This window comes from Mastomys coucha, unplaced genomic scaffold (genome assembly GCF_008632895.1).
Source record: "Mastomys coucha isolate ucsf_1 unplaced genomic scaffold, UCSF_Mcou_1 pScaffold19, whole genome shotgun sequence".
NCBI classification, from domain to species: Eukaryota; Metazoa; Chordata; class Mammalia; order Rodentia; family Muridae; genus Mastomys; species Mastomys coucha.
The window spans coordinates 2195179-2221805 of NW_022196901.1; the positions used below are offsets into that span (position 1 = coordinate 2195179).

Here is a 26627-nt window from a genome sequence, read left to right on the forward strand (position 1 = left end):
AGGAAGGAAAGAAAGAAAGAAAGGAAGGAAGGAAGGAAGGAAAGAAAGAAAGAAAGAAAGGAAGGAAGGAAGGAAAAAAGGAAGAAAGGAAGAAAGAAGCTGTTCAACATCCTTAGCTTTCAGGAAAAGCAAATTAAAGCAACACTGAGATGCTGTCTCACCCCAGTGAGAAGGACTAACACATTAAAGACGAAAACTGCTGACAAGAATATGAGCTAAAGAGACCTTACACACTCCTGGTAGTGTTGTAACCTAATGACCTTACTATGGAAATGATGAACTCACCATTCATATATGCAACCCACCTACATCATCATCAACAGATTAACTTGAAAAAACTCTGATTCATAATCATAATGAATTTTTACTCAGTCATAACAAAGCTGAAAATCACAGCATCTTCAGGAAAATTGATAATTACCATTAATATGATTCTTTAAATGATATACAAATAACAATGATAACATAAGCAACACAAATCAGACTCAAAAATACAAGAACTATGGTTTGTCTCATATATGGACACACATATTCGTGTGTGTATGTGTGTGTGTGTGTGGTCACTGTGTGCATGCGCATGCACATGTTTAAACCCATATATAAAACATATACATGAGTGTGTGTGTGTGTGTAAATCCATGTATAAAACATATATGGTATCATGAAAGTGGAAGAAAGCTTACAATGAGGGAGGAAGGGGATAAATTGAGGAAGACAAAAAGGAGGAAAAATACTAGATATGAGGATTGTTTCTCCTCATATGCAGAATCTAGATTTGATCATACACACACATAGGAAAGCATAGGAAAGACTACACACACTGAGAAATTTGTACATTGAGATTACAGGGCAGAGTGGTAGGGAGGTTGAATAAAAGAAAGCACAATAACACAAACAATGAAATGCCACATGGCATCCACTACCTGAATGCTAACGGTAACAATGAATTTAAAAGGAAAGTAACAAATGTACTCTCTATTCTCCTCTCTACTACAAGTGTGACAGTGACTAAAAATACATTTTTTACAAAGTAACAATTCATGACCACAAAGAAAGAAATTATCTAACCAGACATTTTGAGGACTCTTGAATGGTAAAATGTAATTAGGAATAAATTTTCATGGAAAAGTTCCAAAATTAATAAGAAAATGATTAAATTAAAGTAGCAGAAACCTTGAAGTATACAGCAGACTGGTCAACACAGGGAGGACACTAAGTCTTCCCAAGAAATGCAAAAGGAAATTTAATGTTATAAAACCAGGAAAGACAGGTGTGAGTCCACACTTTGGGCTACACTACAAAGCGAAGACTCAGCTAGTATCTATAGAAAGTGCAAAGTAGAAAAAGTATTCAGAATCCTTAGACATCGGGAAAATGCAATTATGTTAATGTTGTAACCATGACCTTTTAGTTAAAATAAAATGATATCATGGCCTTTTGATGGCATCAACAGAAACAAGTGACAGAAATAGAATAAGCTGACAGTGGTTCTCAACCAAAAACATGAGTACAAATCCTAAACTCACAAATCAATGCACTCAATCATGAAAGATAAACTCATGAAAGAGGAGGCTAGAGTTGAATGGTTAAAGGAGCTAAAACTCTGCAAATAGAGGTAACAGTGTAAAGGCAGGAATGGCTTTGAAGTTATTGTATGATCAATATTGAAGCAGTATAATAAAACATTTAATGAGTGTAGAGTGGGAGAAAACATAGCTGAAACAGGAATAAACTCAGGTTTAAACAAAATTCTCCCCAGAATGAACCTTCAAGGAAAGACAGACTGTATCTGCATAGAAACTTAAAAAGAGAGACTGCCACTTTTAGCACGTGAGTCAAATGTATTAAAGAATTAACTTCCACATACTTCAACATAAGGCTTGGGTGGAACAGGGGAAGAAGGGCAAGAAAGCAAGGAGAAGAGAAAACCATGTTAAGATTTCTTGAAGTATTCAGAACAGAGTGTAGATACTAATTAACTCCAAAGTCACCAATTTTAGATTTTTCTTACATTTTCAAAAGTATTTGATACATTTTTATAAGTAAGATATATATGTCTTAAATAAATAGAGGAATGAAAGGAAAATCCAAGGAAGAAAGTAGAAAGGTAAAGAGGGAAGTTAGAGGAGAAATTCTCCAAAAAAAAAAAAAAAATAGCATACTAAGTAAATTGTCATATATGGAGAAAGTTAAACCCAACCATATCAAAGATTACAATAAACATAAATGTACCACCTTTGGCAAATGAAAGTTCATAGACTTGTACGGTGTGAGGACTCAACAGTATGCTATGGAGAAGATCCAAAAACACAATAAAAGAGTATCTGAAACTAGAGGAGGGAAATCCCTCAAATGTTTACCTGTGTTTATCATGGACTTGTATAGTCTGTGTGCACATGAACTTTATCAAGACTGGAAACCAACCACCTGCAAGTAGGCTTTCAACTTGCTTCCTTCACAAAAGCTCATTCTGTTCAACCAGACAAAACCAGATTTGGTATGTTACAGAATATTTTGTTGTTTGGTTTTTGTTGAATATTAACAAATAGTGCTGTTGAAACTGCCTATCCAAGGAATGAAATTAAATCCCCACTTCTCATCTTGTACAAAAATCAATTCAAAACACATAAAAAAAAAAAACAAACTTCCATTTGAAATGTGAAATGTTCACAATGCTAAGGAAAAACACTTCAAGATACAAGCACACGCAGGAACATTTTTGAATTGGATGCCAAAAACTTAGGAGCTAACAGCAAAACTCAACAGTTTGAATGACATGAAATCTAAAACACTCCGCAGGCAAAGGAAACCCTCCCCAGAGTGAACAGGCAGCCTGAAGAGTGGGAGGAAAGCCGTCCTCTACTCCAGGCACTGAGTTCCAACCTAGACCATGTAAAGAACTGCACACATTAACCACCAAAAGGTTGACAGTTGATAAGCAGGACAAAGAACCACAGCCCCGCTTCCCAGATATTGTGAAGAAAACTTCCCAAACACATCTGTACAGCGCCTCTGTAATAGGATGAATTCCTTAGCACCTGCCCAGGAATGGTATAACTGGGTCACATGGCAGTTCAGTTGGCAGCTTTTTGAGAAACCTATCTAGAGTAGTTTCTCCAATGGCTACATCCAGACCAACACGTGCTCTATTTGTATTCATTCAGACTGGGGTAATATGGAATCCATAAAGAGTTCAAATGTGAATATTTGTGATGGTTAAGAATATTAAATATTTTTTTAATTTTCCTATTTCTTCTTTTGAGAACTCTGTTTAGTTTCATAGCCCATTTTTTTTATTGCATGGTTCATTCTTGGAGTATAATTTGTGGGGTTTTTTTTGTTTGTTTTGTTTTGTTATTTAGTTACTAGCCCTCTATCAGATGAGTACCTGGCAAATATTTATTTTCCTCTATTCTGTGAGCTGTCTCTTCACTCAGTCAACAGTTTCCCAGTTTCCTTTACTCTAAAGAGGTTTTTTAGTTGTTTTGTGGACTGCCCGTCCCATTTCCAGAGGTACCAGAGTCAGGATATCCATTTGCCTATAGGCTGAAATGTACTCCCTACTTTTTCCCCAACAGTTTCAGGGTATCGGGTCATATCCAGAGATCTTTGATCCATTTGTAGAGTTTCATTCAGGGTAAGATATAAGGACTTAGTGACATTCTTTACATAGTGATATCCAGTGTTCCCTGCACCATTTGTTAATGAGGTCCATCAACAGATGAATGGGTAAGGAAAATAGAGTATACATACAAAATGGAATTCTACACAGCTATAAACAAAAGCAAAATGATGGAATTGCAGGAAAGTGAGTGAAGCTTGAAAGTTTTATACTGAGGGAAGTGACCAAGGTCCAAAAAGACAGATATAGCATGTTTTCTCCCACGTGTGTTGCCTAGCTTCTGTTCCTTAGTTTCATGTGTTTGACGTGGATCATCTCCAGAAACCAGAAATCTAGAAAGGAGACACTGGACAGGGGACAGGGAACCTAAACGGAAGAGGGACAGTAGCCCATTAGCACGTGAATGTGGGAAGGGTGGGAAACTGCGGGCAGAGGGGTTCAAACAGGGAGCTGTGGGGACATGAGAGAGTGAAAGAAGGAAGAATCAGAGCAAGGGAGGTAGGATGACTCTAGTGAACCCTGCTATCTGGTCACCCAACTAAAAAACATATAAGATGCAACAAATACTGTCCAAGACCAGACAGTGCCAGTCTCGGAAGTAACGGGTCATTGAACAAAATCCCTAGTACCAAGTGTGGAATGCAGGTTCTTGGCATTCCCCTTGTTGCCCACAAAAAACTGATGACAAGATCCTACTGTTAAAAGACATCAAAAGTTCTGGATGCCAAATACAAATGGAAGCTCCCTCTCTGCTGGGTAGCTTTCAGGAATGCTGGAAAGTGCTGGGCAATGCTCTCCAGTCTGTGAGGGGAGGAAGAAGAGCATCGGTGATCTTCCTGGTTGGATTTGATATGTAGTCCACAGGAGAAAGATCCAGGCCCAATGCTATAAATCTGGTCAAAAAACGCTGACTGAAGATGACTCAGGCCCCAGGAAGGGGAGAAACCTACCGCTACTTAGTTAAATTGGCATAGATTCAAAGCACCTTCTAAATATCTACATTTGTACCCAGCATCCAAGGGTGCTTAATCGGAGAAGCTTCTCTTCATAGTGAGTGAAAGTGAATACTGAGACCCATGGCTCCAAGAGATACTAAGAATACAGGATGACAAGAGACTTACAGCACCCCTATGAGGTGCTTAAAATAAAACCCTTAAAGCATTCAGAAAGACTGTGGAAGGCAGGGCTGAAAGAATGTAGGATCTGGAAGATAAGGAAAGGATTGCAAAAAGTTATCTTTCAAGCAGGCCAAGGCCATGGCAATCGTGAATTCAAAATGGCTGTGCCCACTGGCATTTGGTCTATACAAATCAGACCCACCCAGCAGTCAGTTGTGAATGGAGAATGTGCTCACTGGGCACCACAACTTAGCAATACATTCTTGTCAATGACAGGTTATGGGAGAAGGTAAGACATGGTATCTGGTTGTACTCACTGATGAACTCGCTAGTCTCTATAGTTTCACACCCAGGTTCACAGACATACAGTTACAGTCTGCCATCGAACACAAAATGAAAAGTAACGAACATATAACAAGAGCTGTGCAGAGAAGGGGAGTGGCAGGTGAGAGGGAAATAAGAGGAGGGAGTAACCAGAATGCATATATAAATAAAGCAGTCTCACTAAAAATTTCAAGGACAGAAGTAGGATGTGGTATTACACATCTATAATGCCAGCACCTAGGAGGCAGAGGCAGGCAGCTAGCCCTGAGCTCAAAACCACCCTGGTCTACTAGTGAGACACTGTCTTTTTAAAAAAAAATCCAATGATGGTGGAAATCGAAAAGAAGTCAATTTGCCAATTGGGATGTTGACCTTTTCCAAGCGTATATGACATGGTTAGTAACTTGAAGATATGTAAAGAAGATGAGTGAGGCAAACTCTTCTTATCTTTCATACTGACATGAAGAGAATTAAAATCTCAGTCTCAATGATTAAACACGCATGTCTCTGGTTGCTGGCTGAGCATCTTTATAGGCAGAATGAGCATGTCAAAGACAGCATCATAGACTGCAACAAGCTCTTAGGATCAATTACTCAGTCTGCCACAGAGTTGAACACCACAGTAACCCATTTCTGCAGCAAAGCATCCAATGCGAGGACAATTCCACACAGCCACACCAAGCTCCACAGTTACACGTCGCTAAATGTTTAATGAAGTACAGACCCAAAATAGAATTCTTGTCTTCGGAGAAATCAGAAATAACTAGGGCTGTGCAACACTTTCAGCATCATTTACTCTAGTCTAAGTGTATAAATGGGAAAATCTCCCAGAAAGATGACTTTCCCAAAACTATCTGCTCAGTTTTAATTAAACACATTTTTCCTCAAAGCAAAACTCATCTCTTTAATCTGTTCCCATTCAGCATGCAGTGCAAGGAAGAAAAAAAAATAGCAAAATCTGGTAATTAACAATATTTTAAGAAAACAGCCTAACTAGTAATAAAGCATTGTTTTTTAGACATGGATTAGTTTGTTAAAGGTGTCCAAATGCTGCAGCCTGGGTAACATCAACAACTGAAATAGTATCTCCCAATGATGCACTATATCAGATCAAGCCAGCGGAGGCAGGTTCAGTCTCTGCAGAGATGGCGCAGGGTGGGCCATCGCCTACCGCTTCTCAGCCTGCATCCCCTCTGTATGCAGGGTGGGCCATTACCTATCGCTTCTCAGCCTGCATCCCCTCTGTAGCGTCCCTCCCTGGGTCATGAGAACATCCCTTACACTGGATTAAGAAGCAGCCCAATGAGTGCATTTTCACTCAATCACCTCTTCCACTGGAGTGTGCAGTACTGTGGCTTAGAAATTCAACATAGTGATTTGGTGGGAACACAATATAGGCCGCAGAAAAATACACAGACTGGTGATAGATGAATATACTTTGAATTTTAATATAGACAGGGTGGGAGTTGCAGAGGAGATCCAAGTCAGTTTTTATTCTTTTTAATGAGATTTGGTTTCCATATATGTTCAATTACACATTACACTGAAGAGCTTTTTCCTTTTTTTCTCTTCAAAAAATATCCATAAAAATCCTGTAAGATGTAATGGACATTGGCATGCAGAGCTGCCTGACTGGTCCCGTGTGGGTTATGTTCTCCCTCACTCTCAGCGCCAGGAAACAGCTTGAGCATGTCGCACTTCACCATCACCCTCCTGAGCCCAACTTCAAAGTAGAAATTGTCAAACCTATATTAAACTTCAGTATAAAATGATCTTCAATGGAGAAAATATTGTGTTCACAGTTCCTCTCTAAGTCATTTTAAATCAGAGTGGAAAAATCCTCTCATTTGCATGTGGGCTCCTTTCACAGTGAATGTTAGAGGAAGAAAAGGTAGCTGCAGAAACCAGCCCTTGCTCCTCTCTGGGCTTATCTGCTACTGCATACTGAGGAAAGCACAAGGACCCCCACGAACTGAATGGAGAAGGGAGGCCTCTTTTCCTCTCTCAGGAGAGGCACAAATAACTGACTAGACATTGTCATCTTTCACTCTTCAAAATCTTCCATGAATATGCAATTACATTCAAAAAAAGACAGTGACACTAAAAAAAAAAAAAAAAAAAAAAAAAAAAAAAAAAAAAAAAAAAAAAAAAAAAAAAAAAAAAAAAAAAAAAAAAAAAAAAAAAAAAAACTGTACAGAGAAAATTTTTAAAATGTTAAGGTTTTTAAGTTATAAAACAAATGCCCCATCTTATTCACAAGAAAGAAAATCAAGCAAAAGAAGACGCTAATGGCACGTAGGTTTCTATTTCTAACTAAATGGATTTGGATGCATTAACCATCGTGGCTAAAGTACATTTTATTAACACCGCAATGGCAGAAAGTTAACACTTTGCTACATTTTGCAGTAAAACAATCAGTTATTCGCCCTGTGGAACTGATACATAGACATTGTGGAAATACCGTATAATTTGCAGATCAATCATACAGGCTTCATAAGATGAATCAAAGGCATGTGATTCCTCTCTAAAACGCTTCTGGTCTAAGAAAGAATGGTTCTTTGGATCAGGGCATGTATGAGACAGTCTGAGCTTTGAGGATTAGCGTCTCACAAGTGAGTCTACTATTTTAAGCATGGAAAAGTAGTAGTCTGATGTGCAATTACCATGTATATAAATAAGGAATTCAAATGCCAAGTGTTTAAAGAGGCCAAGAGTAAAACCGTCCTATCAAATGAACAAGACCAAGAATGCTCTCTATAAGGAGGGGTCCTGTTTTAAACTAAAAGATCAAACATTTCATTTGCCCTTTCTTCATACAACTTTATTATTCTGTCCTGTTTAAATAAGATACCAGATCAAACCAAGATGCAGTCGCCCTGACCATTAGCTTTGGCTGTGTGACCTCAGGTGCACAAATAGGCAGAAATAGCGTTCTGGGACAACTGTTTCCTTCTTATCGCTTCTCTACTTAGTGGACACGCTTGAAAGCACCATGGTGACTCGGAAATACAGACAGCTAATGTGCAATTGCTAACAAACACTCCATGGAGACATTGAATTTAATGAGATAATGCTAATACATTTTTCAAAAACAGAATAAAAGTGCAAAGGACTGTCAATTGTCTGGCTCACTGGAGGGGAACATTGGTCTGGGTAATGGAAAGTGTGGGTGCCGCAACTGAATAGTGCTGGCCATGCTGCCACTCAAAAAGGCAGGACCTTAGCAGCTCCACTTCATTCCTCAATAGAGGTAGCAAATACCAAACATACTTAAGGTTTGCTCATCAGCCTCTGGCCTTTATTTATCTAAATTTAATCCTGATAGACACATTGGGAGGTTTATTCTATTAAATATCCCATGTAGACATGAAGAATGTAAGGCTGGATAAATAGCAAAACTTATCAAGGATTCTGTAGCTACTGGCAGAACTAAAATTAACGTAATTGATGAGGAATGAAAATCTCTTTCCTTTATTACTACTATCCTGGTAAAAATAGTTCCATGGATTGAATTTTCACCCATATGGGGGGAATATTAATTGTGCTTAGCCTGAACTCTCATTCCTAGAAGCAAGCATGGTTGTTTAAACTGCATCATTATAAAACGCATGAGTAGCCCTTACTGTGCTCATGCACTGCAATGATACATCCACAGTGCCATACTGACTTGATAGAAGACTGATGCTCCTTCTCAGTAGGAATGAGAGGCTGTTTGCTTGAGGCTGTGGCCTCCTGACAACACATCTAAGATTCACAATGCAGAAGAGGGAGGCTTTATTGCACTCATGGCTTCAGTCCAGGGTCACCTGACTCCATGGTCACCTTTTAGGCCTGTGATGGCTCAGTTCCAAATGAGAGAAGCACATGTCAGAAGATCACTTTACTTCATAGCAGATAGAACTGGGGCAGAAGAAAGGAGAGGGAAAGGGAGAAAGGAAGGGAAGGGAAAGAGAAGAAAGAAGAGCAAGAAAAGCGGAAGATGAGAGAAACAGGAAGCAGGTTGGGCGGCCCAAACAATATCCCTGGAAGGACACATGACCTAGTTTCCCTTGTCTAGTCCTACCTCACAAGGCATGGGTAATGACCAAGTCTTCAAGGCCCGGCCTTGGTTATGCAGCCATGTAAGATCAGATACCTCCACTGACTGTAATAAAACCACGACTAAGAACTGTTGCAGTACTCTGTGTGTTGCATAGGTATTAGTCAGGGAGGGAAGGAGCCAATCAAAACTCTGTGATCTCATAACAAATACTTAGATCTACACTCGCTGCCTGTCATTTTGGTTCTTCCTCAAAGCCCTGAGCACACTCTTATCTCTCAGTAATTTTGCTACACCGCCAAGGCAATTCACAATTCATTAATAGACAGCTTAATGAGAAACCTGATCTAAATGCTGGGCAAAGGTATGGATCCAAATACCAGACATGGAATGACAAGGAGGTTGGTTCTGGACGGGGATTGTTTTCCTTCCACCAGAAAGGAAGCCATGCCAAGAGGACACTACCCCAGAACGAGTATGTGAGGACTCTCATTGCAAACCCATAACTTCCTCCTCTCTCTCCAGAGTTGGTACTACTATGAGGGCAGGAAGATTCTTATGGTATGGAAATATGTATATCTGCAGGAGTTTGTAGAAATATGGAGGAACTCCACCTAAATATTCAATTTTTGAAAATAAGCTCTGTTCAACCTCAACAGATGTCAGCCCTAATTAGTAAAATACCTTTTAACCTGAGCCACCAAGACAGTCTACCTATGGGATGACGAACAGCTACAGCTTATAAGAGAGTACTGATAGGATGAGCAGAAAGTGACAGCAAAGGCTAGTGAATGCTCATGGTATCCGTCATAGCATTAAGTACCACTGCAACTGAAGTAAGCAGGCACTCAGCAAAATGTTGGAAGCAGACTATCAAATACCTTTTTAAAATATGTTAATTGTTATGATTTTATATTCTTTATAGTATGCCTGAATTTTAACATGCTATGGTCTGCAGTAGGAGGCCTACAAGTATAGACTAGTATAATAGCTACTGATACCAACGTAGCCTTGATTCCTAGGACTTCAGCCACTCTTCCTAACATATAACAAACTGTAGCTGGAAAGCACATTCTCACACACACACACATACACACACACACGTATGCATGCACAAGCACGGTGCACACACAGGAACACACATGCACATGAAATGAAGGTGTGTTTAAGGTTTAGTGGTTTTAGTTTCTGGTGTGTGTGTGTGTGTGTGTGTGTGTGTGTGTGTGTGTGCGCGCGTTGTGTTTTGCTTTTATGCAGTACAAGAGATTGAACACAGGGCTTTACCCATAATGGACAAGTTTTCTGCCCCTGAGTTATACTCATTCCAAGGTGTGGCATTTAAAAACAATTTCTACTGTTTTAAATACTACTTGTAAGAAATAATCATTTCCTCATTATAACAGGAGGTATATTGCCACACTTCATCAAGTTGTCCTTTCTTATCAACTCTACTCTTAGGGACAATCCGAACTAACCATTGTTTTGAAATAATGATGAGATGAATGCTGCTGTATCGGGGCAAAGGGTACTCTTGGATTTAGCAACCACTGCTATATCATGAAATGCTTCCAAAAGTAACAGAAAGTAGTGCCAATGGTTTTCATAGAGCATGATTTCCTATGGTTGTCACAGGTATAAAATAATTCTACTAACATCACCGTGGAGGGTACAATGGGGTTACTAATCTTGACAGATATGGACAAATGAAAAAATGTAATTATGAATAATAAAAGTTGGACACTTAGTCATTGTACACTTTACTTTCTGTATTATGAGTATTCTGCATTATGAGTAATATATCATCAAATGCTGTATATTAATGTAAGCTTAAAATGTTAGGCAAATGTATCCATAAATACAAATGTGACAGAGAAAACTCTCTCTTTGTGTATTCCTCATTACCCCATAAATCACCAGATATACATAATGCCACTTCTTTATGTCACTACTTCCTAAACCTCCCCATTCCCTTGGACCTATTGAATCTACCCTGTGCAGAATTTACTCCAATAGTTTCTATGTAGGATAGGAAAGTGTGCCAAATTGTCATTTTAGAGAAGTCGGGAAAGAAAGACTAGAGACTACCTAAAGACCCGAGAACCTGCCTGCACTCCCTGGATCTCCTCCGCTCACATGATCCAGCGAGTGCCTTGTGCTTATCTGAGATACTGTCCACTGGTTTGGTTTTACTCTACTAGTTTCTCTAATTATATGATGGGTTTCAAAGCCTATGACATTACCATCTGCCCGAATTTTATCATATTTGACCTTTTAAGGTATATTCAAAGTAACTTGCAGTAACAGAAAACTTCATAAGGAGAGAGAAATACCAAGTACATCAGACAGGTGGGCCCCAGCTTTTCTTGATAAGCTTTTCCTTATTGACACTTATAAATGAATATTCAAGGCACACAGTTTATGTTTACATTACCATGCACGCATTAACTTCTAAAACTACATGACTCCCAGTAGCAATATAGCGCTTGCAGCAATCATATCTTGTTTCCTAAGTATCATTCTCCTGTGGGAGGATGGGGGAATGACAGGTGTTTAGAAATATGTCAGATTCTAGAACAAAGACAGAGAAAGTATAATTATAAATCAAGATAATTGTATAGAACCAGAAATTGTGAGAAATTTTAAAATAAGGGGATGAGGATATCTGAGAGAGAGAGAGAGAGAGATCTTGTTACACCCACCTCTCACCCCAGACTGCTCACCACCTATGGCTGTTGAGAGAGTTGGCCCTGGGGTCATGAGAGGGTGAGATGGCCCTGTCCTTATACAGCTCCAGCACTCAGCAGAGCAGGCACTGTACCTCTCTTGGGCAGTTAGGTAGTGCTGGCCCTGGCCAAGAGACCACAGGTGAGCCAGGCCTGAGGATGAGATTGAGAGAAAGCTGGCACCTCCACTCATCTGCTGAAAGACTGAATTTAGAAATTTGGAAAAAGCATGTTAATGGAGATGCATTAATGTATACTGTATAACCTTTACTTAAAGAAGGCATAGGAAGTCTCTGTAATGAGCCAGGAATGTGGACTGGTCAGTTCCAGGAACTTGTTGGTCACAGAGACCCCTCCAGCTAGGGCCCAGAATAAGGAACAGGATAGTGGTCAGCCATTAAGAAGATAGCATTGCCCAGAATAAGGAACACGATAGCGGTCAGCCGTTAGGAAGATAGCATTGACCAAACCACATTCCTCTAGACAATGAGTGTGCAGGACGACTTCCTTGTGACCTGACTCAACTAGGGAGTGGGTTCCTTTAGAATTTTCTATTGTTTTCATGCTATGTTTCCTTGGTAACTCCCTCACCCCCCTTAGTTTGTGGTTTTTCCCTTTAAATACCCCTCACTTCTTGTGTTCGGGGTCGAACCCCTCTGGCCTGCAAGGCTACGTATTTGACCCCAGATCTGGCTTATTCCGAATAAACCTCATGTGCTTGCAGCAAGATAGGTCTCTCATGAGTTATTGAGTGGTTGCATCATCCCAAGGCTTGAGTGAGGGTCTCCCCTGTTCTGGGGGTCTTTCACTGCCATGATGTGATTTGGGTACTCTACCCCTCTGGTAGTAAGGAGAGCTGGCCAAGAGGGCATGAGAGCTGAACCTGCTTCCTGATGATGGTGGCCTAACCAGAGCAGTGCTGGAAAGGTGCTGTACCCTGGTGGTGGGAGAGCCGGTGGGCTGACCTACCTGGTGGGCTCTGCTACCACCCAGCCCCATATCCAGGCCTCTGAGTTATCCCACCCTAACTCATTCACCTGTGAATAGTTGGGCCATGTGAAAGGACCAGTCCTGCTTCCCATTGCTGCAGGATCTCCATGACCCAAGGCAACAACTGGATGACTGGTGACTGGGAAGTGTCCTGATGCGGAGCCAATGTAGATGGTAACTGGGAAGTGTCCTGATGCGGAGCCAATGTAGATAGTGACTGGGAAGGGTCCTGATGTGGAGCCAATGTAGATGGTGACTGGGAAGGGTCCTGATGCGGAGCCAATGGTGTCACAGAAGCCAGAGATCTTGAACCAGACCGATGACTCAATTGCAGTAGACATTTGCAAATAAAGATATGTAGACAGAGTGGTACACTGTAGGACACACTGTGACACACTACAGCTTCCACCCTGAGATGTTTTCTATGCTTTGTTTTGTTTGTCGTGGTTGTTCTTTTGTTTGTGTGGGTTTGGGTGGCAGTTGAAAGGGCAAGGGGCAGATATGAGAGGGACTGGAGATGGGTGAGCCTGGGGTGCATGATGTAAAATTCACAAAGAACCAATAAAAAAGTTAAAAATAATAAACATTTCTAAAAGCATGCTGCATTTACAGGAACAATTAGAACCAGAAACAAAGGAGAATTAGGCCTGCTTACTGTAGCTAGTAGTCTCAAGTAACATACAGGATAGATGGCCATTTGATTTGAACTCAGACAGTACTTTTTAGTAAAGATTGCCTTATTACAATATCTAGTATGATAATTTCTACAAACCAATCATAGAAGCACATACATGATAACAGGATACTACATAGTAACTACATACAATTCTCAACATGGTAGGATCTTGACTGCTCTCAACAACTCTGAGTTTCTTTTACATAATACTAAAATGAAGCTTTTCTGAGAAGTTAATAGTAGCGCTGTGAACCAAGCAAATCCTACCTTGTAGTTACACAAAAAGATTGCAAGGATTTGGGGGGCACACACCCAAGTTTCAGAAGTGTCCTAATCATATTTGTTTTCTTGAGCTTTATTAATGCTGGTGTTGCTCAGGAGCACAGAACTTAGTAGACCTGCAGCGCGGGTGCTACTGAAGCCACTCATGGGCTGTGCTGCTTCTGCTTGCATGAAAACTTTGAACTCGATCTTTTTTTCAAAGGACATGTGTTCTTAGCAAGATAACAGAACCCAAGTTCCCTTAACATTTCCCTCTCCGTTTTAAAATCTTCTTAGGGCATCCATGTCAAAAGATTATTAAGTTTCAGTTAAATCTGAAAATTATTCCATTTCAAAAGATCACAGTAAACTTTTACAATGCCAAGTGCCAGCCAGCCTTGGAAGAAGGTTCTGATTGCAATTTTGAAAGTGAGAAGCAGCAAGCAACTTGAAATTGAATGCCTCTTCCATAAGGGGACAGAGGTGACACCTGTGGAGGACAATGAGCTCATCTGTTTGTCATCCTGATGAGTGAGATTAGTGCCTGACCACACTGCTGGAGCCCTGAGCAAGGACTCCCCAGAAAACTAAGGCACCTTGGTCAAAAGGCAAGAATTGGCTTGGGCTAGAGCTTAGGATTTCTTAAAAATGAAGGACTTTTCCCTTGGAGGGTCAGTGCCTTGCTGTTAAATTCCAAACTATTTCCATTAGAAACAAACCGTGAGACTCATGAACAACTTTCCTTCCTGAAGTGAAATGCTTTGTGAGTCTGCTGATTTAAAAACTTCTCACAAGCACAGAGAAGTTCTGAAACATCTCTAAGAGGCTGTAGTCAAGAGATTTTAATGATAAATTGGTCTAACTCCAAAACAATCTTATTATTTTTAAAGAAGAAAAAGGAATTTTGTAAAAATAAGTTAAATTAGTTCATTCATTTGCTTGCTGGGTTCTCTGAACTCAAGAGTCTGCTTATAGCTTTCTCTCTTCCAAAATATTCAACCTCCCAGGGAGAGAGTGCATAAAAGCTCAGCGCCAGCACCACCTGCAGTCTCCGGCTGGCTCAGTGTGCGGCCCTGATGAAGGCCAGTCCTCCTGTTTACTCAGTGATAAATGGAAGGGAGAAGTCTGCACTTACCGAGCTGGGGCTGGAGTGCCGCCTGACTTTCGGTGACTCTTTGCCAGCAGAGGAGGATTTAAAGTTAATGCAAGCATTGTTCTCAGAATGTACCCTTTTGACTTGATTGGCTGGTTTCTCAAATGGGTCAAAAGTGCTCTGTGTCCTCTGAACCCTGACTTTCTTATCTTCAGGAATTGTGTCCAGGTGCTTGATCACTGAATCCATTCCCTGGCAGTTCCGTGTAGACATCTTTGTGACACATATCTGGAAAATAAAAGAAATGAATTGAGGACTCTACACTGAAACATCACTATCACTAGACGTGCTATTTTTTTTTATTCCAGTGTTCATTTCAATTTCAAGAAATACCAAAAAAAGCCCACTATATTACTCTGCATAAACTCACTGACTCACCACTTATATTTCACTAGAAGGAAAAGGAACCTAGCTAACAGCAAACAAAGGAAAACATGTCACAGACCACATACCCTACGAGGTTCTTGACTCTATGTCAGATTCTAGCATCTGACAGCAAGTGGATAGTCCTAAATCATCAAAAGAGTGAGTAACATGACTTCATAAACAGCAACAATAAAACACAAAACAAACAACAAACCCACCCACAGCGGGCCTGGATCCCAGGGACAACCAGTGAGGGCCACAGGAGTTGATAGAAGTTACAGAAGCTCATGGACTAAAGGTGTTACTTTGTTTCAAAGGTTTATGTCTCAAGACAGGTGGAAAATCTGCCCCATCTTGACTTTGTGTCCAAATTGGAACGGACTGGTGGTTCGGTAATAAATAATGAGGATCGTGGTGGGTTATTCTTTTGAACTTCAAAGCTAGCAAATTATACTATCAATGGAATACCCCTGGTGACAGTCAGTTGATGGTTGTTTACCTTAAAGCACTGGGCCTCTGTTTCCCTCCCAAAAGCCAGGGTCCCTCTCTCAGTAAGCAGCCTGCTCTTTCACAGAGTTTACTGTAGTCCTTTGGGGGCATTGTCCCCATTTACCACTTTTTATTCCAACTCTTTCATGGTCCCTATCCTCTAGAAATCCTGGAGTTTGCTTGCAACCTCTAACTTTCCTGTGACAGAGGTATTACACTTTTGATCTTAAGAGTCCCTAAGGCCATGTGTGAAAAGAAAGCCTTGGTGTTCTTCATCTTAACTTTACTGTGAGATGACAGAAGCATTAGTAGGCGGGGCCTGGCAGGAGGAAGTTAGGCCATTGGTTTTGTGCATTTCCTTAACTCTAAGAACATTCTCCCCACCCCCTTCTTTCTTTCCCCCAACCCCGTCCCCTCTGCTTCTCTCTTTAGCTTGCCATAGCTCTCACTAGGATTTACAGCAGCCATAACATGAGCAGCTTTTCCCTACTCTGCACTTTGGGATGTTCTGCTTCACCTCAGGCTCCCAAACAACAGTTGAGCAGAAATGGAGAGAGCTGTGGTGGACGCAGAGGAATCTCTCCAGGTTTCAGGGAACCTCAGGCATTGTGTCACAGTCACAGAAAACCCACACACTAAGTTCACTATTCTCTATAAAGAAACTATTATCTTGAATGAAATTGCTTTCTGTTTTTCCTTAAGTGACTAGTTTCTGCATCGCTATATGCTATCAAATGAGGAAAACTGGAAAACATTTAATAAAAGCTCATATGGTTAAAGTTTAAAGATCAACTTTTGGAATAGCATACTGGTTGACTCCATCCAAAGAGCAAATGCACCACATACATGCTTGGTGCCCAAAGAACCTAGAAGATGGTGTTGGAGACCCTGGAACTGGAGCTACAAATACTTATAAGCTGACAAGTAGATGCTGAGAACAGGGCACGGGCCCTCTGCAAGAGCAGCAAGTGCTCTTACCTACTGAGTCTTCTCTCAAGCATCTAAGATTCAACTACTCTTTACCTAAGTTCTTGAAAGTAAGAACCATACCAAGTTATTGCATCATTCTCCCATAATGTCTTGCTCAGTCTTCTTGTAATAAATCATACACAAAAAGATTCATCCAAATAACTAATCATCGCATGTTTGATACAAAAGAGCAGAGGCTCTGAGACATTCATCCAAAAGCACAATGCTGACACTAAAATAATAATACACATGTTCATGAATAGTTATCACCAAGATTCTTTAGCTGAAGCTCAATGCAATAGGTGGATTCTAAAACAATACCTACTATCTCCTGCCTTAGAATGGCTCCCTCCCTATCCTGTGCAATTGTGAAGTAATATCATATAATTATATTGTTCTATATGTAAACACTAGATTGCTTGGTGGGATAAACAAAACTAAGAGATCCCTGCAAAACCAGGAAAAACAAGTCAGTAAGATATGGGCTGACTAGTGAGAAAAAAACCAATAATGATCCTGAGGACTATGCGGTCATAAGACATAACATGGCCTCTGCCTGACAACCATCAGAAAAATGGGGGGCCACACAACTGCACACACAGTAAAAGTAGCTCTGTGGACATGTTAGAGGATCTTGAGCTCTAAGTGAGAACCACCGCCCTGATTTCAGCCTGGAAATATCTCAGCAAAGAAACCCTATGACACACTCAGACTTTCAGCCTACTGAAACTGAAATAATAAGCCTGTGCCTTTGTGGTACTACATTACTTGAGAGTAGAAACCTACTATGCACATTTTACTGAAACAGTTTGAAGCACTCTGGTACTTGAAAAGGACTTTCAAAAAACCAAAAACAGAAAACCCACCACCACCATCACTATCATCATTAACAACAACAAAACCAAACTACTGCTATATATAGCACTAATAAATCCAGGACAAAATAAGCAATGGTTGTCAATATTGTTGTGGATAACCATGTACTGAGTACCATCTACCACAACTTCATAACATCATGAGTACTCTAAAACTCATGAACAAGTTTTTCCACGTACTTAAGCTTCTGTACAATTTTGCTGGTCTCCTGCACAGCCAGGCTGCCACGAGTCATACCAGTATCAACACCTTCTTTGTGCGTGAGTCTTAATCAAGGAAAGAAATCTATACTGAGTTTTCCACATAAGTCAATGTAAACTCTTCTAAAAGGGTGTCATGTGTCCAGTATTAGGGACATGAGCCGTAAATGCGATCTGCCCGTCTCTGTTAACGGTGACCACAACAGAAAGTCAAACTCAGGTCCTCCTGAAACACCTGGAGTCAGCTCTGCTACTCTTACACACCCATCTGACAGTTCTCCTGAAGACCCTAAATTTTAAAAAAGTTCTGGTTTAGAAAAGGATCCAGCAAGGTGAAATAAGAACAGTGTCCATTCATTGGTGGAAGCTGTAGTTTCTAGCCACGTTTAGCATAAAGTCATTGAGTGAATAATGTATGCCCAGCAGTAGCGGAGAGCACCAGAAGACAAATTACATGTAGGTACTACCCTCATGCAAGCACAGCTTCCAGTGAAGCTCACTATAACCTGTTAGCAGGTACCTAACAAAGGAGACTTCTTTAGTCAATAAATAGTAACTCATTCATCCAGCCCCACTGGATGCCTCCATTCTGGCCTATGTTGGGCCTCCCACTAAAAAGAATAGATTCCAGCTCACAGGATATAAGTGTTGATGGAAGGCTGGAGAAAAGAATCAAAGAGAAAGAAATGGAGGCTAAGAAACCTCTAGCTATTAACTACAAAGCTAGGATCCTTTTTAAAATATCAGAAAAAAAAAACTGTTAGCAAGAGAATTGGTCTAAAAGAGTTCCCACTGACAAAACTGTGGTTGCTTATTCAACCATCAAAAAGAAACATAATATTGTGTTTAAATCAAATGAGTTACTTTAAAAAAAATGAGTTAAATATGATTTCCAATGATAAAAGCTACTAAAGGAGGAATGGCGATTACAATAGAAAAAAAAATAAATGAAATATAATATATCTTGTCTTAACACAGAGAACAAACAGCCCAATAGGTTAGACCAAGTAGGAAGCTCACTGAAGTCATGGGTGGCTGCTCAGGGCCTGGAGTGGGGGGTGGGGGGACTGCTGAGTGCAGTCAGTATGGAAACAAAAGTGACATGGTCAGCTCCAGGGTAACAGGCTGAAGCAACACAACAGTGCAGTGTGCTGAAGGGTAGATAATGTTCCCTAAATGACATATTACAAAAATGCGCATCTGGTGGACAGACAACAGACTGCAAAAAGAAATGCCCATTGGCAGAAGGAAGTTGTTTAAATAATTTAACTTTTAACAGCATATGTGAAGTAACCCCTAAAAGAGGAAAGTTGGTTTGACTGCCATCCCATGACTCAAGTCTGAGTCAGTAATTTAGACAAGGCAACCAAGACACCAAATGACCAACAACTAAAATTCACTAAGCCATGCTATTGTGTTACTGTAAAGATGCCATAATACCAAGAACACATAAGAAAGAATTATTACTAAATTTCCTCGGGAGGCAAAGTAAGTTAGTAGACCTACAATGCTTAGGAAGGCTTTAAAAACTAAAATTAATCCAACTTACAATACTGGTGTCTTAGAACGGGGCACACATGAATGCAGAAATACAACTTGCAGCAATCATGTTTATTTAGAGTATATGAAATATGTTAGAATCATGGAAATTAGTCTGTGAAAGTAGGGTAATTTGACTAAGTCAGTAATCAGAGATTAAATGCCAAAAAAGAAAATTAAATTTAAATGTTTAAAGCTTTCTATGTAAGTCTGTGTGAGTGTGGGAGAGAGACAGAGACAGAGCATATGTACAAGAGAAAGAGTCTATGTGTATGGGTACCAGCAAAGGCCAGAGGAGGGTGTCAGATGACTTAGAGCTAGTTACAGGTAGTTCTGAGCCTCCTAACATGAACCTCCAAACGCTGGTCCTATGCAAGAGCAATGTGCACACTTAACCATTGGGCCACTTCTTCATCCCTCAAATTAATTTTAACTGATTTTATTAGCTATACATATTTTTAAGAGCATGAACATTGGGTCATGCACAAAGAGTACAAGCTAAAACTGCTCCAAGCACAGGAGCCTTAGAGCATTCCACAGATCATCAGTTTCTACCATCTGTTGCATGGACTTTGTCAGTCGTCTTAGGATGAAAAGCCTTCTTCTCAAGCAAAGCCACATCTATGCTAAAAAAATTACCTCACTCCAGGGACCCTTTGCTGATTCAATCCCAGACACTTAAAACAAGCTTTGTTATGAATCCCTTCAGTGACTGCTATATTTTGTACTCTTATACTACAAAGATTCCTTTTAATGAACGATCTCAACAATCTATCTCTCCCATAGGGTAATGATGACTTGGTCTTATATTCATTTCACAGCCACCCTCAAAATCAGTTTGTCCTCAAGAGTCCTCTTGAATCTAGTAGATCTTTGCTAACAAACTCATGAGGCACAATAGGCTTCAATAGTTTAAAAATGGTCTTCTCAAATCATAGGGCCAGGAAGAAAATATCTTGGGCACATGGGCCCAAGGTCAATCACAGTAAACAGACACACTAATGCCCTATGTGAAAGCAAGGCATGACAACACTAATGGGAATTAAGGGGATATTTTCCCCAGTTGCAGTTTTTCACACTTCATTTAAAAACAGAAGTGACAAGAGTTACATAAGCAGGTCTGCCTTGTGGTGCTTGAAAACACTTAAAGAGAATAAGTCATCACAAATACCAGAATAAACTGTTTTTTTCTTCCAATGAAGTCAACAGAACTTATAATGTTGATGTAGGTGAGAGATGAAAACACAGAGACAGATTCATCTGAATAAGCCTGGTCCACTTATCTTTTTTTTATTTGTTCTTTGAGAATTTCATGTAGTATTATTTTATAAAATTCTTCCCCACCCCTCAACTCCTCCCAGATCCTCCCTGCTTCCCTTACCACCAACTTCATGTTCCTTCTCTCTAATAAAATAAAAACAAACACAAAAAGCAAAAAGTAGTCACTAAGAATCCAGCATTTAATTTATGTTGGTTAACTACTCCTGAGCATGATGTGTGGGTGAGTCACCCAACAGCCCTCCACTGAGGAAAACTTATTTTCCTTCTCCCAGCAGCTATCTTTTGCAAATGGCTTCTTGGTTGAGGATGGGACTTCCCCTCCCTCATTTTGGGATTTTTGTGTGGCTTGAGCTTGTGAAGGTCTTATGCATGCTGCCACAATCTTTGTGCATTCATATGTACATTTTCTCTGTTGTGCCTAGAGAAGACTGTTTCCTTGAAAAAGCATCTATCACCACCTCTGGCTATTAGAATCTTTCCACTGCCACCCCTTCTACATAGATCCCTGTGCCTTAAAGGGAAGACTGTGATGGAGACAGACATCCCATTCAGGGCTGAGCACTCCAAAGTTTCTCATGTTCTGCACACTATCCAGATGTATAAATATCTACTACAAGAAGCCTCTCTGATGAGGGCTGAGTGATGCATTGTTTTATGGGTATCACTGGAAATGGTTTTACTGCTATGTTAATTTTGCAAAATAATAGTAGGTCTTCACTGGGGCTGGATCCATGAATTGTTTGGTTCTAGGATCTTGGCCTCATTAACAATATCAGGCATAGTTCTATCTCATGAAGTTGGCCCATCCATCCTTAACAGAAGTTTGCTAATCTGTTGGTAGACCCTAACTTGGTTTAAGAAAAGACAATAATTTGAAAAAGAGAAAGAAAAATAATAAAAGTCAGATAATTCAAATGGCATTAGAGACATCAAAAGTCAGAGTTTGACCTGTGTTTTGCTTGCAGCTAAGTAAAACCTAGACAACTGTCTACTGAAGCCTCAGCAATGATGTGAAAGAGCACAACTTAATTCGTTTAAGCCTGACATTCATTTACAGTGAATTCATTCAGGTTGAAAATTGTCCGTTTGAATCAGCCATTTCCTGGTGACTGGCATGTCTCTAAGATCCCAGAGTGGCCTTGGCTACTTGCTTATCCCACACTTATGGTAGAAGGCAGCTACCAGAAAAGAATGGCTTTTAAAGACACCAAGTTGACTCATGTCAAATATACCCCACACATCTAGCAGTGGCTAGGTCATGGTCTAATGCTCATGAAGGGAGTATCTATCACAGGGCCAGTGCAAATTATGGGATAAGCACAACACTGACAATATCATACATTTGTAGCTATTTCTGTTTTGTTTTGTTTTGTTTTGTTTTTCCATCGTACGTTACACCCATGGAAGACTTAAGGATTTTCTCCTACTCAACAACTACTCTCAGAATCACTCTTAATACAAATCATTAACATAAGAGTAAAGTATTTTATCAACCAAAAACATTTAGTTTTTCTAAATTATAAAGCAAAAAGATTCTACCTTTAAGGAAATTTCAACTAAAAAAAATATAGACAGGCACAGAATTATGAAGAATAAAAGGAATTTGTTACTCCACTCTAACAATAACCATGGCAGCCACCTTTGTTATTTTAACCTGCTAGGTTGAAAAGGACTGCATCCTCCCTTACTGCAGGATACCATTTCTCTTTTTTCCCCAATTAGTGTTTGCATGTCTATTTGTCTGTGCAGCTATGTAGATAAAAATGGTTCTATGAACACATGGAACAAAGATAGAGGATGTGTTAACTATATGTAGATACAATGATACATGTATGGGTGTTTTGTTATCTAGCATCTTTTTTTGCCAAAATCAAGCTCTCTATAACAACATTAACTAAGACACATAACTTGGAACAACATACAATAAGCCCTTTAAACATCCTGTGTGTCAGCCTTCTCATTTGTTAAACCGTATAGTGTTGTACTTAGCAGTTATTTTGACCTTTACTGCCTTTAGCATGAAAATGGCCGCAGGTAATTACTGGTAAGTAACTTTAAATATATCAAGAGCCAGACAAATAAAATCACTTCTTTGTGTTTCCTTTCATATGCAGTTCCTCCTCAGGAGCTTAGGATTCAGAACGTATGGAGGTGTCACACACCATAAACACTTACTTGGGTATCTCTGGTCTCATATTTTCATTAACCATGAGAACACAGAATCATTTCTCAGTGATAGCAGCATGAACATTCTGGCTAAGCAATTGATCAAGCAAAGCATAGTGCAGTAATTCAAACTGTAGGACATTTGCCAACTTTGGTTCTATTAAAACAGTAGCTCTGTGCCTACATCAGTATCATTGCCGCAACCACAAATGCCCTACGAACTACATCACTTTTAGATTGTACCTCACAGTCTATCCTTAATAACTTCTGCTGCCATGTATTTATATAAGCTACAATAGGCTTGCTTTCCTATATTTGCTTGGAGCAACAGGAAGTCCATCTTTGTTTTTGTTTGGTTGTTGTTATCTTTCCCATGTGCTAATTATATTTCAAGCCCAAACTGTAAATACTTGAGTATATAAACCACGTTTTCTGTTTCTTTAGTGTCCTAAAAGATAAAAGTATGGCCAGGAAATAAATTCTCTGCCAATAACTACTCAATGATAAGCTTTTGCCTTTAACTAAAAAAAGTAGGCTATCTTAAAAATCACCCTCAGGCACTGCATTAAAGGAGACACCCTCTGAGTTGAGGTCTTTTCTGGTCAATGGAAATGCTTTCACCAGCTGTTTCTACTCACCAGAGTTCAATATCCATTAAGGTGATCCTGTTTTCAAATGCTATTTTAAATATTCACTCACTTTTGTAAATAGTAATTGCAGAAAATGATGGGTTACACGATCACATTTTCTCACGTGTATTCACATATACTCTACCCATCCTGCTGGTCCCTCCCTCTTCGCAAATAGTCCTCCTCTATTCTCAGGTCTCTTTTTCTCCTGAATCTAGGTTCTCCACATGAAAGAAGAAGAAAAAGAATGTGATACTTGTGGTTCTGAGTCTGATTTACTTCATCTACTATGATGATCCCCATCCATTTTCCTGTAAATGGCATGATTTCATTCTTCTATGTAGCTCCCCATAAAACTCCATTCTGTATAGAACTTCATTCTGTTCATAGACTGATGCTGAGCAAAGGCTCCCTCCCTTGACTCTCACAAATAGTAATGCAATGATTGGAAATGTGTCTGCATCTCTGTGCAATGCTAACTTTAGATTCCCAGAAGTACAGAACTAGGGGTGCTGTAAGCTGGATCCCATGAAGTTCTGGCTTGAGTTTGAGGAACCTCTATACTGATTTCCATCATGGATGCACCGACCATATATAAACACTTCTTTTCCCTTTATCCTCACCAGGATTTGTTATCATTTTGTTTCTTTGGGATAATCAAACCTGTATTTCTCTCCTGACTTTTTTCCTTGGATCTCACCTAATTTTATTTGGTCCCTACATCAACTAGTAGACAAAGGTGAACAGAAATGGACAAACCCACATCATGTCACACTGCCTCAGAAACTGCAGTCTTTCTGGGATCTAATGTTTATTATCAACAAGATGGAAACTGTTTTATTAGTGCTAATGGAAATATGCATGTATGCTTCAAGCAGCTGAATTTTTGGTAAATGTTATAAGAATAATTCTAAGTAGCTTTCTCTACTATAATACTTACTATAATAATGGCTTTATGTGAGATGTAGTTTGCCTATAGGTCCATACAGGTGTATGCATCTACTTATAAAACTCTAGTACCTTCACTTTTTAAATTACAAGGATAAATTTAAAGTAAAGCTCCATGATGACTCACAGCAAGGTAAAATGGCACACCTCTTATTACTTGAGGTCTACATAGGGTCTTTTTCATGCTATTATCCTTAGGGATTCTAGGACAATCTCTAAATACCTTGCTGTAGGTCAACAGGGATGACCCTGCCTGGAATGGCAACCCCACCAGAGTCCTACCACATTAAAATCTGAATTTTAACAAGATGTCCTATCGATTCATAACTAAGACACAGTGCCCTAGACTATGTGTTGATATATTTTGCTGTTATGGTCAAATAAAAGAGAGAAGTCAACTCCTTCAGAAACACATTTTCTTTCAATTTCTGCATGCCACAGGAGTGACAAGCATATTGCCACCTTTGGGTAACATTTCTGCTCAAATGTTCCATAAAATACGATGGCAATTTCAGATAATTATATTATTTTAAGCACTGAAATAAAGTTTCCTAACAACATACAGTCAATGTGTATATAGACAATGTGTATAAACATCCTCTATTTGAAAACAAAAAGAAATGAGATTAAGGTAAGAATGAATAGAATAGACAGGTTATTACTGCATACTTCCTGCCTATAGTTTGATGTACTTATGTTCTTCTAGTAAAGAGACATTTATTTGTATGTTCTAGTAAAGGTTCTGAAAAGGTCAGCTCAAGAACTTTGGGAAGGTCAAGAAACATTCCTCAGACCACAGTAGGGGAACCAACCTGCAGGTGGGGACACATTCCACAGGGTGGACCATTGCCCACCTTCAGAAAAGGGAAGTCCTTGCCACCTCATTCCCTAAGGACCAATCAGTTTAAAAAGCCACACTGTTCTGCCAATCACATTGTGTCTAATGCCCTTAAAACTGTATAAAAAGCTCACTGAACAAGCTGTGCGGGGTGGCTGCCTCTCTCTCCGGTCTGGGATGACCCTGTGCACTGGAAAAATAAATTGCTCTTGCTCTTTGCATAGATTCCCAGCTCTGCGTGGTTCACTCAGGGAGTCCCTGATAAGCGGATGCTCATCCGAGTTTTACAGTTCCAACGTTAAAAATCATGTTGTTGTTGTTGTTGTTGTTTTTTAATGTCATTAACACTTTTCTCATGAGAACTGAACCCAAAACTGAGCTTTGCTAATGTATCAAGGATTATTTGGTATCTTTGGAGGAAACAAGTTTACGAGGAAGTTAACTGCTATATCTATAAATAAACATTTTAAAGCCATAGGTGTGTACAAAGCACCGTGTACCTACCGACAATAAGCCTTGCCTTGAGAGAGCCCTCTGCCTACATGACAGACTGGAAAGCACATGGGTTCTGACTCCTAGTCCATGGAAGGCTGAATCAAACACTTTTCAAACAACATTTTTATCAAGAATCCCACACAGTCAAAGAAGGTTTTTTTATACAAATTATCTGACTCCTGCCTGATATCCCCAATTGTAGTCTGGTTAAAATGCCGAGAGAGAGAGAGAGAGAGAGAGAGAGAGAGAGAGAGAGAGAGAGAGAGAGAGAGAGAGAGAGAGAGAGAAAGAGAGAGAGAGAGAGAGAACAGCATTCACATCGGATGACCACATAAATATCCACTGTTGGGAGGTGAAACAGTAGAATTTATACATGCACTTTCTCCCTGACCACATATGTATATTCAGAAGGATCAGAAGAGGAGTTTGTGTGAGGATGAGAATCTACACATGGCAAGGGAGTGCCTGTGTCCTGCTGCTGCACAGAGTGAAGACTCCGCTAACCTAAAAAACTCCCCACCTCTGCAAGGAGAAGGCCCACTCTCAACAGAACTGAAACATCAAGCCATGCAAAGTGGCTCCCAATGCATGGCTAATTAGTTTCTTCATCAAGACACTGTTCCCTTAAAGCTTTCAAGAAAAAGTCTATTCCTGTCCAAAAGGACATTTTTCTCCTCTTTCAAAGAATGTACAGGTTTAAACACAACTCGTTTTTTTTTTTTTTATTAAGTCTCTGTCTTTGATCTTGCCTGTGAAAGGAGAATAGCAGTGTATTTTCTAAGGATCCTTCATTATGCATTAGTGTGAAGCAACCTGGTCAGGGAGATTAATTAACATGTACTACAGCAATTTAAAAACTGAGACTGTGTGCCATTTAAGAAGTCCTAAAAGCAAATCAAATGGGCTAGGTCTGAAATCAATGTTC

General features: G+C 39.8%; 1 protein-coding gene across 10 annotated transcripts in view; it reads right to left on the minus strand.

The window, feature by feature from the left end:
- Cdk14 (cyclin dependent kinase 14) overlaps positions 1–26627 on the minus strand; it is a 596871-nt gene that overhangs the window by 453986 nt on the left and 116258 nt on the right. For all 10 annotated transcript variants that reach the window (XM_031379952.1, XM_031379953.1, XM_031379950.1 and 7 more), the window contains one exon: positions 14889–15134. In XM_031379952.1, coding sequence (XP_031235812.1) covers positions 14889–15134 — 246 coding nt within the window. The remainder of the gene's footprint in view (positions 1–14888; positions 15135–26627) is intronic.